Source organism: Procambarus clarkii, chromosome 42 (genome assembly GCF_040958095.1).
Source record: "Procambarus clarkii isolate CNS0578487 chromosome 42, FALCON_Pclarkii_2.0, whole genome shotgun sequence".
Lineage (NCBI taxonomy): Eukaryota > Metazoa > Arthropoda > Malacostraca > Decapoda > Cambaridae > Procambarus > Procambarus clarkii.
The window spans coordinates 21969988-21984547 of NC_091191.1; the positions used below are offsets into that span (position 1 = coordinate 21969988).

Genomic DNA, 14560 nt, shown 5'->3' on the forward strand with positions numbered 1-14560 from the left:
GTTATCTTGAGATGATTTTGAGGCTTAGCGTCCAAACGGCCCGATTCTCGACCAGGCCTCCTTTTTTGTTCCACATCCCCAGGAAGCAGCCTTTACCAGCTGTCTAACTCCCAGGTACCTATTTCCTGCTAGGTGAACAGACGCATCAGGGTGAAAGAAACTCGGCCCATTTGTTTCTGCCTCCGCCGAGGATCGAACCCGGAACCTTAGGACTACAAAGCCCGAGCACTGTTCACTCAGTCGTCAGGCTCCGTGCATGCGGGGCATACCTCTAAACTTTTTCTAACTTCGGCTTGTGTTCGACTAAATATGGACTCAACGCTGGAGCCGCATGCACCAAGATTGGTTTGACATATGAGGCATACAAGGTTCTGAATGATTAGTTACCCAAGTTTCTATAGGCAGTTCTTATGTTTGCCAGCCTGGCATACACCGCTGATGATATCAGTTCGATGTGGGCTTCAGAGACCAAGCCCGGTGTAATATCAACCCCCAGATCTTTCTTCCTTCCTGATTCCTGAAGAATTTCATCTCCCAATTTATACCTTGTTTGGCCTCGTGCTCCCTATACCTATTTCATTTCTTTTCTCATACTCGTGTTAAACTCTAGTAGCCATTTATAGGACCATTCATTCATTCATTCAATCAGTCCAGGTCATCTTGTAGCATCCTGCTGTTCTCCTCTGTCTTAATTCTTCTCATGACTATAGCATCGTCAGCAAACATAAAAAAGGAATGAGTCTATACCCTCTGGAAGATCATTCACATATATCTGAAACAAGATAGATCTGTCGTACTTCGCTTGTGACATGTCTGTGTTATGAGATTTCTCCCCCCACAGTATCTCTGTTTTGTTGCTTGGTAGTCCGTTATACAACGGGGCACCTGACTTGTTACTCTTGCCTGTTTCTACAACTTACGCAGCAGCTGTCTATGGGGGACTATTTCTGTCAGTCCAGGAAAATGCAGTCTGCCTACCCTTCTCTTTCTTGCTTATTGTGTTTTGCCCGATCATAAAATTCTATTAAATCTGTGAGGCATGATTTGCCATTCATGAACCCATGCTGGTGGTGATGTGTCACAAAGTCCCTTCTCTCCAGATGCGCTACAAGCTTTTTTCTCACGATCTTCTCCATCAACTTGTATACCATTATATGGTATACAAGTTAAGGACATCGGCATGTAGTTTATTGCCTCCTAATTGTCAACTTTTTTGTATATTGGGACTATATTAGTTGTCTTTTAACTTTCTAGTAGGTCCCCTGTTTCTAGTGACTTACTATACTCCATAGTGAGTGGCATGCAAGGCGCTTCTAGTTTAGGGGACTTCTTGTTATGTTCTGAAGAACTCCTGAAATCTCTTGTTGAGTTCTTCACACACCTTAACATCCTCTGTGTACCCATCCTCTCTCTTTCTCAGTTTCATCACCTGTTCTTTTTTTTCTAAGAACGATTTCTTAGGTAGGTTATTCCTACTTCCACTAGATAAGTGGAAGTAGGTAATAAGTAACCACTCTGTGGTTACTTATTACCATGGGAAGGTTCTAATTTGACTTCCCTTATGTCTGACTCGCTCAAAGTAGAATATTAGATCAAGGCTGGCTGGTACGTCATTTCCTCTCATTATTCGGTCCCTAGACATGTTGGCTTAAAACGTTTCTTGTTGCCACGTTTAATATTTTAGTTCCCCATGTGTTTGTACCTCCATGTGGTGACTTATTTACCCAGTCTACCTTTTCCACGGAGGAAGTCACCCATCATTAACAGTCTGGATACCGTCCTGCAGGCAACAGAAACTGCTCTCTCTATTATAGTGATGTTGCCATGTTTTTGTTTTTGTTTTTATTTATATATACAAGAGTATATATACATTCATGCTGTTGAGTATAGAGTATATCTTACATTCTTGTACAGCCACTAGCAAGCATAGCATTTCGAGCAAGTCCTTAATCCTAACATTCCCGGAATATGACCCGCCAAATCATTTAGCAACCAGGTACCCATTTTACTGTTGGGTAAACAGAGGCTACAGTTAAGGATTGGCGATCAGTAAATCCTCCCCGGCCAGGATACGAACCCAGGCCAAAGCGCTTTGTGAAACGCCAGGCGAGTGTCTTACCGCTACAACACGGGGACTCATCTGTAGTTTCTATCATGCTCCTGACAAGGTCTTCTGTCATTTAACGGATTGCTGTATCTTACTACTACTATCACCATCTTTGGTCATCTCATTGTCATAGTGCCTGCTGATAGTGGTGTGTGCGGTGAAGGAGATTGGTGGGGTGGTGGTAGGTGACAGTAGGTGGGAGATTGGTGAGGTGGTGGTAGGTGACAGTAGGTGGGAGATTGGTGAGGTGGTGGTAGGTGACAGTAGGTGGGAGATTGGTGAGGTGGTGGTAGGTGACAGTAGGTGGGAGATTGGTGGGGTGGTGGTAGGTGACAGTAGGTGGGAGATTGGTGAGGTGGTGGTAGGTGACAGTAGGTGGGAGATTGGTGAGGTGGTGGTAGGTGACAGTAGGTGGGAGATTGGTGAGGTGGTGGTAGTTGACAGTAGGTGGGAGATTGGTGGAGTGGTGGTAGGTGACGGTAGGTGGGAGATTGGTGAGGTGGTGGTAGGTGACAGTAGGTGGGAGATTGGTGAGGTGGTGGTAGGTGACAGTAGGTGGGAGATTGGTGAGGTGGTGGTAGGTGACGGTAGGTGGGAGATTGGTGGGGTGGTGGTAGGTGACGGTAGGTGGGAGATTGGTGAGGTGGTGGTAGGTGACAGTAGGTGGGAGATTGGTGAGGTGGTGGTAGGTGACAGTAGGTGGGAGATTGGTGAGGTGGTGGTAGTTGACGGTAGGTGGGAGATTGGTGGAGTGGTGGTAGGTGACGGTAGGTGGGAGATTGGTGAGGTGGTGGTAGGTGACAGTAGGTGGGAGATTGGTGAGGTGGTGGTAGGTGACAGTAGGTGGGAGATTGGTGAGGTGGTGGTAGGTGACGGTAGGTGGGAGATTGGTGGGGTGGTGGTAGGTGACGGTAGGTGGGAGATTGGTGGGGTGGTGGTAGGTGACGGTAGGTGGGAGATTGGTGGGGTGGTGGTAGGTGACGGTAGGTGGGAGATTGGTGGGGTGGTGGTAGGTGACGGTAGGTGGGAGATTGGTGGGGTGGTGGTAGGTGACGGTAGGTGGGAGATTGGTGGGGTGGTGGTAGGTGACGGTAGGTGGGAGATTGGTGGGGTGGTGGTAGGTGACGGTAGGTGGGAGATTGGTGGGGTGGTGGTAGGTGACGGTAGGTGGGAGATTGGTGGGGTGGTGGTAGGTGACGGTAGGTGGGAGATTGGTGGGGTGGTGGTAGGTGACGGTAGGTGGGAGATTGGTGAGGTGGTGGTAGGTGACAGTGGGTGCGAGATTGGTGAGGTGGTGGTAGGTGACAGTAGGTGGGAGATTGGTGAGGTGGTGGTAGGTGACAGTAGGTGGGAGATTGGTGAGGTGGTGGTAGGTGACAGTAGGTGGGAGATTGGTGAGGTGGTGGTAGGTGACAGTGGTCACCTACCGAGTGATTCAATGAGGAAAGTGCTGTGTAAGGATCCTGCAGGGGAATTGTGAGGTGGACGGGAGCCTTGGGGTTCCATGGTGCAGACAGTGAGGGGTGGGCCCCTGAGATGGGTTCTGTGGAGGAGAATGTTTGCGATAGGGTGATAGATCAGTGGATGTAGTCATTATTATTCTCCTTCCAGTACGATGGTTTCTCTGATTACTTGAACAACGCTCAACATAAATGGGCTGTGCGATAGGGGAGGGGGCAGTTAAAGCAAGGTTTTCCTGGTTGATACCTGGTTGATGGGGTTCTGGGAGTTCTTTTACTCCCCAAGCCCGGCTTGAGGCCAGACTTGACTTGTGAGAGTTTGGTCCACCAGGCTGTTGCTTGGAGCGGTAATTATCAGGAGAAAGCTCTAGGCCATTTTGACTATATAGCACTAGTAAGAAATGGGAATTTGTGATGGGACAGTTACTGATTTGAGAAGATATAACGTCCCCTACATTCCGGCCCCCACACAACAACAAGGGAGGATAGGGTGGGCACCGTCTTATTCTCTGGCTCAAAGTGATTAATATTCAGCAGACATAACACAAAAGGAAAGTTCAGAAAGGCTCACCAAGCACTTGAGCCATTTTCCCTCACCAACACAACACAGACGAAAATAGGAAAATATGGAATTTTTGTTTACCATACCGTTCACTTCGTGAGTATAGTTTATTTTTTTATTTTTTTTTATTTTCATTTAATTTTTAACTGTTTTTCTTATATTTCAGTGATGGGAACATCAGGTCACTTGATGTTCCCAATTTTCTGAAGGGAACATCAGACCATTTGGGAAGGCATCGGACGAGGGAGTGGGGAATGGTGGGGAGGACGAGGAGACAAGGGAGGGGGTAATGGTGGGGAAGGACGAGGTGACGGGGGAGTTTGTGATGGTGGGGACGAGGGGATGGGGGAATGGAGAATGGTGGGAGGACAAAGGGACAGACGAGTGGGGCATGGTGGGAAGGAAGAGGGGATGGTGGAGTGAGGAATGGTTGGGAGGACTGGGGGACAGGGAAGGTTGCTGTGGCTCAGCAACGCACATGCGTTACTGTGCCACAACAACGCGTGGCTGGATACTGCTAGTAATAAACAATTGGATAACTCTATTTTTCAGCTGAAGGCCCAGTGTGCGCTATGGTGTGCCGCCATGCTGGTGAGTACAATGTTCCACAAGTTCCACTACTCATGTCACCCATGCTGGTGAGTACAATGTTTCACAAGTTCCACTACTCATGTCACCCATGCTGGTGAGTACAATGTTCCACAAGTTCCACTACTCATGTCACCCATGCTGGTGAGTACAATGTTCCACAAGTTCCACTACTCATGTCACCCATGCTGGTGAGTACAATGTTCCACAAGTTCCACTACTCATGTCACCCATGCTGGTGAGTACAATGTTCCACAAGTTCCACTACTCATGTCACCCATGCTGGTGAGTACAATGTTCCACAAGTTCCACTACTCATGTCACCCATGCTGGTGAGTACAATGTTCCACAAGTTCCACTACTCATGTCACCCATGCTGGTGAGTACAATGTTCCACAAGTTCCACTACTCATGTCACCCATGCTGGTGAGTACAATGTTCCACAAGTTCCACTACTCATGTCACCCATGCTGGTGAGTACAATGTTCCACAAGTTCCACTACTCATGTCACCCATGCTGGTGAGTACAATGTTCCACAAGTTCCACTACTCATGTCACCCATGCTGGTGAGTACAATGTTCCACAAGTTCCACTACTCATGTCACCCATGCTGGTGAGTACAATGTTCCACAAGTTCCACTACTCATGTCACCCATGCTGGTGAGTACAATGTTCCACAAGTTCCACTACTCATGTCACCCATGCTGGTGAGTACAATGTTCCACAAGTTCCACTACTCATGTCACCCATGCTGGTGAGTACAATGTTCCACAAGTTCCACTACTCATGTCACCCATGCTGGTGAGTACAATGTTCCACAAGTTCCACTACTCATGTCACCCATGCTGGTGAGTACAATGTTCCACAAGTTCCACTACTCATGTCACCCATGCTGGTGAGTACAATGTTTCACAAGTTCCACTACTCATGTCACCCATGCTGGTGAGTACAATGTTCCACAAGTTCCACTACTCATGTCACCCATGCTGGTGAGTACAATGTTCCACAAGTTCCACTACTCATGTCACCCATGCTGGTGAGTACAATGTTCCACAAGTTCCACTACTCATGTCACCCATGCTGGTGAGTACAATGTTCCACAAGTTCCACTACTCATGTCACCCATGCTGGTGAGTACAATGTTCCACAAGTTCCACTACTCATGTCACCCATGCTGGTGAGTACAATGTTCCACAAGTTCCACTACTCATGTCACCCATGCTGGTGAGTACAATGTTCCACAAGCATGGTGAAGCTTGTGCAGGTCCAGGAGGGTCCCGGAGGTAATGTATTTCTGGTATAACTTTCAGAAGATGCTAACTATACGCCGTTGAAGTCATCTCCTCTGACAGTATATGTCACCTTAGGACACCAGGCAGTGGCTCGACTAAAGACCAATTCTATAATTAAACTCCAGTGAATGATGAATAACCATTGAAATTTGTAAAATATGTGAATGAAACAAAATATTCAAATTCAATCAAATAAATCAAGTAATTTTGTGTTTATAAAATGTAAGCCTCGCTTGTATGAGCCTCACTGTCGCACAAGTGGCAGCGAGGCTCCTCGACTCCTAGAAGGCATCATTAACTTGTTTGGTATGAGCAGGAGAGGGAGTGTTCGAGGCCGGGCAGCAGTACCAGTACGAGTACCAGGGCCAGGTGACGAGCAGGGCCCTGGCCACCCACGGCCGGGAGTCCCAGATGGCCCTCACCGCAACACTCGTCATCTCCGCCAACACTGCTTGTGACCTCAAGCTCCAGGTACACCCAGCATCACTATGACAAATCAAATTACTATATTTAGCTTTAGACTGTACGCCATGCGGGAGTTCACTGTGACGTCACTGAAAGACACACGTTTCCTACAAAGGGAAAACATAGCATGTTCTTCATCCATACTCCCGGGTAAACCTTAACGTATTATGTATCAGTCAGAGCACCAAAATCTAGACTTTATTTTTATTACTTAGGCAACACCTTATCTTTAGGGAATGCAGAATGTGTACATTTTTAGCCTATCTTCCAGCTGTGCTCTTCTGAAGCTGTGGCCGACCCCAGGGACGGTTTTAGCGCACCTTGTTATTAACGTCGGCATTTCCTTAAAAATAAATTAATTTATTATATATTTTAGAATTGTGTATATAGTTAGACCGTGGTTAGGATAGGTTTTCAGATTTGTGTTAGCAATTATTTGTATTTATACTATGTGGTCGAAACATTAATGGAAGTGCGGTTCGAACATGGTTAGTGAGCGAAGCACAGCTTGAGAAAGTTTGAACGTAATGAGTTGTGAGTAATATGTAAAGTTTTACATTCATAAACAGGGGGTTTGTCAGCAAATTATCAAAAAAGTGGATTTGACGATTTTTTATGACGGACTGTATGTTTTAATGGCAGCAAAATGACGAGGTTTGAATTGTTCAAAATTAAAAGAAGTTTCACTTGCATGTAATAAGAACTTTGAACAAGATCTTGATCAAAAAGTTGAACAAGAAAAGTTTAAGCAGAAAAGTTTAAACAAATAAGCCCGTTCTCCAAACAAAGACCCAAAAATGATTCCATGCGCCCACCAACCCCCCCCCCCCTGTTTATGAATAAAAAACGGTTTACACACGACTCACAACTGATTTGGTTCGAACACTTCCGGAACAAGTTCCTCACTGCAGCCCGTCCTCCAAACAAAGATCCAAAAGTGATTCCATGCACCCGCCAAACCCCCTGTTTATGAATGAAAAGCGATTTACACACGACTCACAACTGCTGACGTACGAACATATCCGGAACAAGTGCTTCACTGACGAATTTTGTTCGAATCACAACGCTATAAATGCTTCACCCACGTACTACAAATACAAATAATCGCCAACAGAACCTAAACACCTAACCTAACCTATCCTATGCCTATATATGCACAATATGCTAATATATTATAATATTAATTTATACTTGAGAAAATTCCCGTTTTGAATGAACAGCATGTAAAAATTTATGAATGCGTCTGTGGGGTCAACCACTGGATGTAATGGACTTGAGTCGAGGACGGGTTGCTCACTGACGAATTTTGTTCGAACCACAACGCTATAAATGCTTCACCCACGTATTACAAATGCAAATAATCGCCAACAGAACCTAAACACCTAACCTAACCTATGCCTATATGTGCACAATATGCTAATAGATTATAATATTAATTTATATTTGAAAAAATCCCGTTTTGAATGAACAGCATGTTAAAATTTACGAATGCGTCTGTGGGGTCGACCGCTGGATGTAATGGACTCAAGTCGAGGACGGGTTGAAACAAATATATTGAGTGACAGCGTTTGAGACTGGCCGAGACTCTGCTACGTTCCAGGATTTGTTCGGTCTCTCTACATTGCCTAAATTCTTTGACCTTTGTCACATTCAACATACTCTCGCTGATTATGTGATTGTCCATCAGCACTTTATTGACTCTGTGGATTCCCAAATAACTTTTAACCCCACCTGGACTGGCACTCGTGAAGTTGTAGCCCTTCCTCAGGAAACAACTGTCTGCCTAGTTACCTTCTCCTGAACTGGTGCCACCCAAGTTCGGGGTGCCGTAAAATACCCTGTTGAACGCCAGCATTGGCACTCTTGTTCTCCTGCACCATGTTGTAGCTGGAGATGGAGACCTCAATGACTGCTATGAGGATATTAAATACATCCTTGAGGCTCAGGGTTTTCTGTCCTCGAAGTCGTCGTCATCAACCCCTTTGTATTGTCAAGATCACTTTTGATGATCTCTGCTGGTCATCAAACTGACCAGGGGACGAGGGAAAGTGAAGACACTTTCGTCTTCCGCCATTCTTGCAGGTGCCTGATGCCCCTTTTAGGAGTTCATCCCCTCTCCTCGCCTCTGCAATATGTGTTGGAAATTTGGTCATGGATGTTCTAGGTGCAGCTGCGAGGTGTCTCTGTGGTCCTTGTGTGGTGACCCTGGACACCAGGGTCCAGGGTCACCACACTCTTCTGATAGCCCTTCTTCTAATGCATCAACTGTGCCTTTTCTCGTATGTGCATCCGTTATAACCTCGAACAAGCCAGCCACACATTAAAGCATCGTATTTCTTTCCCCGAGGACCGGCGCCAGGTACTTTAGAATGTTCATGTACTGCTAAAGAAATATATTAGGAAAGAATGTGAACATTACTCCAAATTACTTAATTGCAATATATACTTTACTGTAGTAAAATAAAGTTCATATATAAATGTTCGTATATATCAGGGACTCAAAGGCGTTAACAGCACGACGAGTTCTTTGTCGTATTTGGTCTTAAAATTGTGGATGAAGGCTCAGTAGTTTCCAATATTTCTTCTATCAGTGTACAGGGTACGAGTATTTTCTTACATTTCTTCCACTCACTTGCCTTTACAACTTCCAGCTATATCCTCTTGTCCTGATTTCTCTAATTTCCTGTTCCTGTCTGTTACAACTGATATGAGTGGGGCTTCTATGGGGTTCTGGTAATATTAAGGGGTAAAGGTAGTTAGAAGACAAGAGTATCAAATATGGGAGAGCTAAAAGGCCCGGCCCCCAAAATAAACTATCCACAGTAGTAATAACTTGCTACAAGACCATATATGTTAGTCTAAGGGTTGATCACTGCGCTCCCACCTTGGAAGAAGAGATACTCTGTAATTCATGTACTTATTTATTAACCCCTTAACAACCCCCCCATACACGCACACCAATAACAATAATAATAATAACTTTACCACACTATCTTACGTTAAAAGCCTTGGTCCACATAGACAGGATACAAGGTTTACACTAATAACAAGCTAGGGTAAAGTACTACTGGATAAGCACTGAAGCTGGATGCAGCTTAGGGTAGTGAAACCACGTGGGACCCTAATACAAACCACAACACTTAGGGGTACCCAAACACTGGCAAAATACTATCCCCAGGTCTCACCAATCGTTACTACCAGAGTAGGCACACTCACTAGTGCCCCGTACTTAGCTTAAGGATACAGGAACTTCAGGTAAGGGAAATAAGTAAGAGAAGAAGGAAGGAGAGTAGGGATACAGCCACAGAGTAGGTCTTAACCGCACCACACCAGCCACAGAGAAGGAGGAGCTAGCCACCAGTTGCCTCCCTCATCTCGTGGTGCCGGGAGGAGCCTAATTGATCATGCAGCTAAGCACATTAAAGATCTTCCCCTATGCAACGTATTGTTACTTTATGAATGATTAGAAAGTATTAGTAAGCAAAGTTGGTGCCTATGTTATTATTTAATAATCAACCCCCAGCTCAGTCTTTAAATGCTCTTTGAGAAACAATAATAGTCTTACGTCTGGCAGGGAAGATGCAAACAATTGACATTCTAGATGCCCAACTGTGCTACCAGGAAGTTTAATAGCTCAATTTTGACCTCTGGTTTCCACTGGAGAACCCAGGGTCGTAACACTCCTCCCCCCTTCAGAGAAAAAAAAATGTGACTACTAGAATAGTAGTTATATTTTTTTGTAAGAGTATACAGAGAACAAAAAGAAAAACATATGACAAAAACAAAAAATCAATCAAAAGCAATTTCTCTGCAAAAAAAAATACAAAGGAGTTCTCTGAAAGAAAAAAAAAACATACACAACAAAAATAAAAGAACAGGGAAGTAAATAAATTGGACCCGGAATATTTAATGTCACAGGAGAACCTAAAAAAAAATTAACTAAAGCATGACAGTTGGTAAATGGCTTTCTGTGGCTCAGATGAATGTTATTCAGGCAACCGGGACAGAGCGTCGGCTATCACGTTGAGTCTGCCCGGTAGGTGGGTAATGGAAAGATTGAAGTCCTGTAGGTACAACGCCCACCTGAGGATGCGTTTATTCTTACCCTTCATCTGAGTCAGGAAGACTAGTGGGTTATGGTCCGTGTACACTTCCACTATATTACCTGTGAGGTAAACTTCGAACTTTTTACATGTTAACACTAGCGCCAACGCCTCTTTTTCTACCACTGAATAATTGCGTTGCGCCTTGTCGAATTTCACCGAGTAATAATATACTGGGTGTTCCACCTGATCATCCCCAGTTTGCAACAACACTGCACCAGCACCCGAGTCAGACGCGTCAACATGAATTTTAAACGGTCGGTCGAACCTTGGACTAGCAAGCACTGGGGCGGAAGCTAAGATCAATTTCAAATTTTTAAATGCCTCTGCACAGTCTGATGACCACTTAAATTTAACGGCTTTCCGCAACAAGTCTGTGAGAGGAGTGGCAACACTGGAAAAGTTCTGACAAAAACGTCGATAGTACGCACACATACCGATAAATCTTTGAACGTCCTTTTTAGACTTTAGTACTGGATACTCCAGAATGGCATTGATTTTATCTTGCCGAGGTAACACTTTTCCTTGGCCCACTTCATAACCGAGGTACGTCACTGTGCCTTGGCCAAAATGACACTTTTTAGCATTTAAGGTAAGATTTGCCCTTTTCAAGATGGCAAACAACTGGCGTAACCTAGCTATGTGGTCAGCCCAATTACTGTCAAACAGCACGATATCATCTAAATACGCCCGACAATTTGGCACCTTAGCGAGTAGAGAGTTCATGAGTCTCTGGAACGTGGCAGGGGCATTACGCAAGCCGAACGGTAACACTCGATACTCAAAAACACCCTCGGGTGTCACGAACGCGGTGAGCTGTTTAGCACGTTCAGTGAGTGGGATTTGATAATACCCCCTCGAGAGGTCGAATTTCGAAACGTACTTGGTATTTCCCAACTCGTCAATGCAGTCCTCGAGGAGGGGCAGCGGATAGGCATCCACAATGGTCACCTTGTTGAGCTGCCGATAGTCGGTGCATAATCGCCAGGAGCCGTCTGGTTTGGGGACCAAAAGGCAGGGCGAGCACCAAGAGCCCTGGCTCGGCCGGATGAGGCCGTGCTGGAGCAAGAAGTCGACCTCCTTCCGTATGATGGCCTTCTTTTCTGGACTCATCCGATAGGGTTGAAGGCGAATGGGAGTGTAGTCCATCAACTCGACATCATGGCAAATGGCATCAGTCTGGGTCGGGACCTCCCCGAACAGACTGGAGAATTCATCAACCAACGACTGCACCTCTTCACGTTGGGCCATCTGCAAATGGGACAGTTCCTCCACAGCATTCACAGAACTAGAATTATTGAAAATGAGATTAGTTGGGTCCCCAGAGCAATCATCCCCTCTCTCACTGGAAATGGAAACATTGGTTAGTGCAATGGGCCTGGGGCCCTGGAACTTCTTCAGTCGATTTACATGTATGAGCATTACCTGGTTACGTTTGTCAGAGTGCCTCACTTTGTACGTGAGGTCCCCAGTCTTTTCTGTCACAATGTAGGGGCCTTCGTACTTGTGGGACATAGTGTTCCCTAGTCGAGGCTTTAATACCAGGACAGGGTTGCCAGGCTGAAATACCCGTAACTTAGATTTAGCATCGTTACGTTCTTTCATCTTTTCTTGGGCCTTGCCAAGATACTTTAATGCAGCCGCCTTGCAGTCCTTGAGTCTCTGGTGGTGTTGCGCAAAGAAAGCCGAACCTTCGGTTAACGTTATGTTCCCTAACAGATTCTCCTGTAACATTTGCAAGGGTCCACGAACTTTATGGCCAAAGACTAACTCAAAAGGAGAACAGCCCAGTGAACTTTGTAATCCCTCTCTAGCCGCAAACAAAACATACGGTAAATTCTCATCCCAGAAGGTGTGGGAACTCTCGCACGATGTCTTCAACATCTGCTTCAGAGTTAGATGGAAACGTTCAATTACCCCCTGACTCTGTGGATGGTATGGGCTGGAAACCTTATGAGTTATTCCAGGTTCCTTACAAAATTGCTCGAAAACATCAGACTTAAAATTAGTACCATTGTCAGTTTGCACGACCCGAGGCAGTCCAAAAGTGGAAAAAAATTGCAACATACGAGCAACAACAGGTTTTGCTCGGATGTTCCTTACAGCAAAAGCCTCTGGGTAACGAGTAGTGATACACATCATCGTGATTAGGTAAATATTACCAGACTTAGTTCTAGGTAATGGTCCAACACAGTCCATTACCACATGAGAAAATGGTTCCTCCGGCACGACAATAGGCCTTAGAGGAGCTTTAGGTGGAGTCTGGTTTGGTTTCCCAACCAGTTGACAAACAATACACGCATTACAAAATTTTGCCACATCGCTTTTCAGCTTGGGCCAGAAAAAATACTTTAAAATTTTGTGATACGTAATATTAATACCTTGATGTCCCCCCATAGGATCATCATGAGCAGCTGCCAAAACTCTTTCTCTATAGCAGGTCGGCAACATAACCTGGTGGACTACCTCCCACTCATTTGACAAGGGAGCACTCTGTGGTCTCCATTTTCTCATCAAAATCCGATCATTGTAGTAGTACCCAGTGGCTGCGTCTACAATTTCCTCCATAGAGACGGCTGTTTCATGACAATCTGCAAGAGTGGGGTCAGCTTTCTGTAACTCACTCAAGGAGGCATCTAGGCCTTGGTCAGATGCCATTGGCCGAGACTCAACAGTGTTCTCCTCCACCTCCCCACTACTCTCTGTAGATGGCGGTGGCAGGCTCTCCACAAGGTCCTCGGCCACGTCATCGAGTCGGGCCATGAATGTGTCCGCGAGGTCCACTTGGTTTTCACCACTCGGAAAGCTCCTCGTGACCTCGGGATTTACCACCTTGGCAAGCACAGAGCTGCCCTTACATTTAAGTCCCATAGACCTGGTCACCGCGCACGCAGGGTACACAACATTATCCTCTGCGGCGGGTGGATCCAGGCAAACCTTAGGGGTAGGCAACATAATAGGCAGTCTGGAGTCCCCTACCTTATCCCCTGCTAAATCATTACCAACTATTACATCAACATTAGGGAAAGGTAGGTATGAAGTGACTCCGACTGTACAAACACCCTTGTGGAAATCAGATTCCAGGGTAACCTTATGGAGGGGTACTGCCCGAGTATCACTAGTGACACCCTCGACCAGTACCACCTCTCCAGTGTCGAGAGTGTTGGCACCTTGCAACGCACTCTCTAAAATTAAAGTCTGGATGGCACCGGTGTCTCGGAAGATCACCACGTCCTTCCAGGAAGAACCCTCAGACAAAAGTAGTCTCCCTTTCGATAAGAATGGGGTAAGCAAGTCCAACCACTGTGGGTTGGAGGTCTTACTCCCTAACCCTTCTGAAAGCCTCAAGCCCTGTGTCACAACTAGAGCATTGGGTCTTTTTTCAGGGTGCAGTTGCCAACAACGGCTAATAGTGTGGTTTGGACGATTACAGTGACCACAAAAACGTCGGGGAGAAGAGACATTACTAACAGAATTACCCTTCGGTTCACCTTTAGGTGCCGTTGGGCTAGACACTTTAACAGGCTTAGTTATGTCTGAAACAGAAGGTGCATTAGGTAAAGGGTTAGAATGAGCTGGTCTGGACTGGCTGTGGGTATAAGGTTTGCTACTCTGTGGGGTATAATTATTTTTATTGGGCCTTTTGCCCGCCAATTGGTAGTTTTCTGCCAACTTGGCCAAATCCCCTATTTTAGAATTTAACTCTATCCTTCCTTTAATGTACTGTGATACGTTCTCTGGCATAACATCTATAAAATGCTCCATTAAAATTAAGTTCCTGAGAGCCTCGTATGTTTCGGCTTTCGCCGAGCGAATCCATCTATCAAACAATCGAATTTGATCATTCACAAATTCAGTGAGCGGTTGGTTGTGAGTAGGCCTAAGGTTACGATAAACTTGGCGGTGAGCTTCAGGAGTAATTTCATATGCCCGCAAAATACCTTCCCTGACTTTATCATATTCGAAACACTCGTCGTCAGGC

At 45.6% G+C, this 14560-nt stretch overlaps 1 protein-coding gene across 1 annotated transcript in view; it reads left to right on the forward strand.

Moving 5' to 3' along the window:
• Window positions 1-14560, forward strand: part of LOC123770248 (uncharacterized) — a 327397-nt gene that overhangs the window by 59555 nt on the left and 253282 nt on the right. The window contains exons 3-4 of the mRNA XM_069339624.1: window positions 4682-4720; window positions 6327-6481. Of these exons, the coding sequence (XP_069195725.1) occupies window positions 4682-4720; window positions 6327-6481 (194 nt within the window). The remainder of the gene's footprint in view (window positions 1-4681; window positions 4721-6326; window positions 6482-14560) is intronic.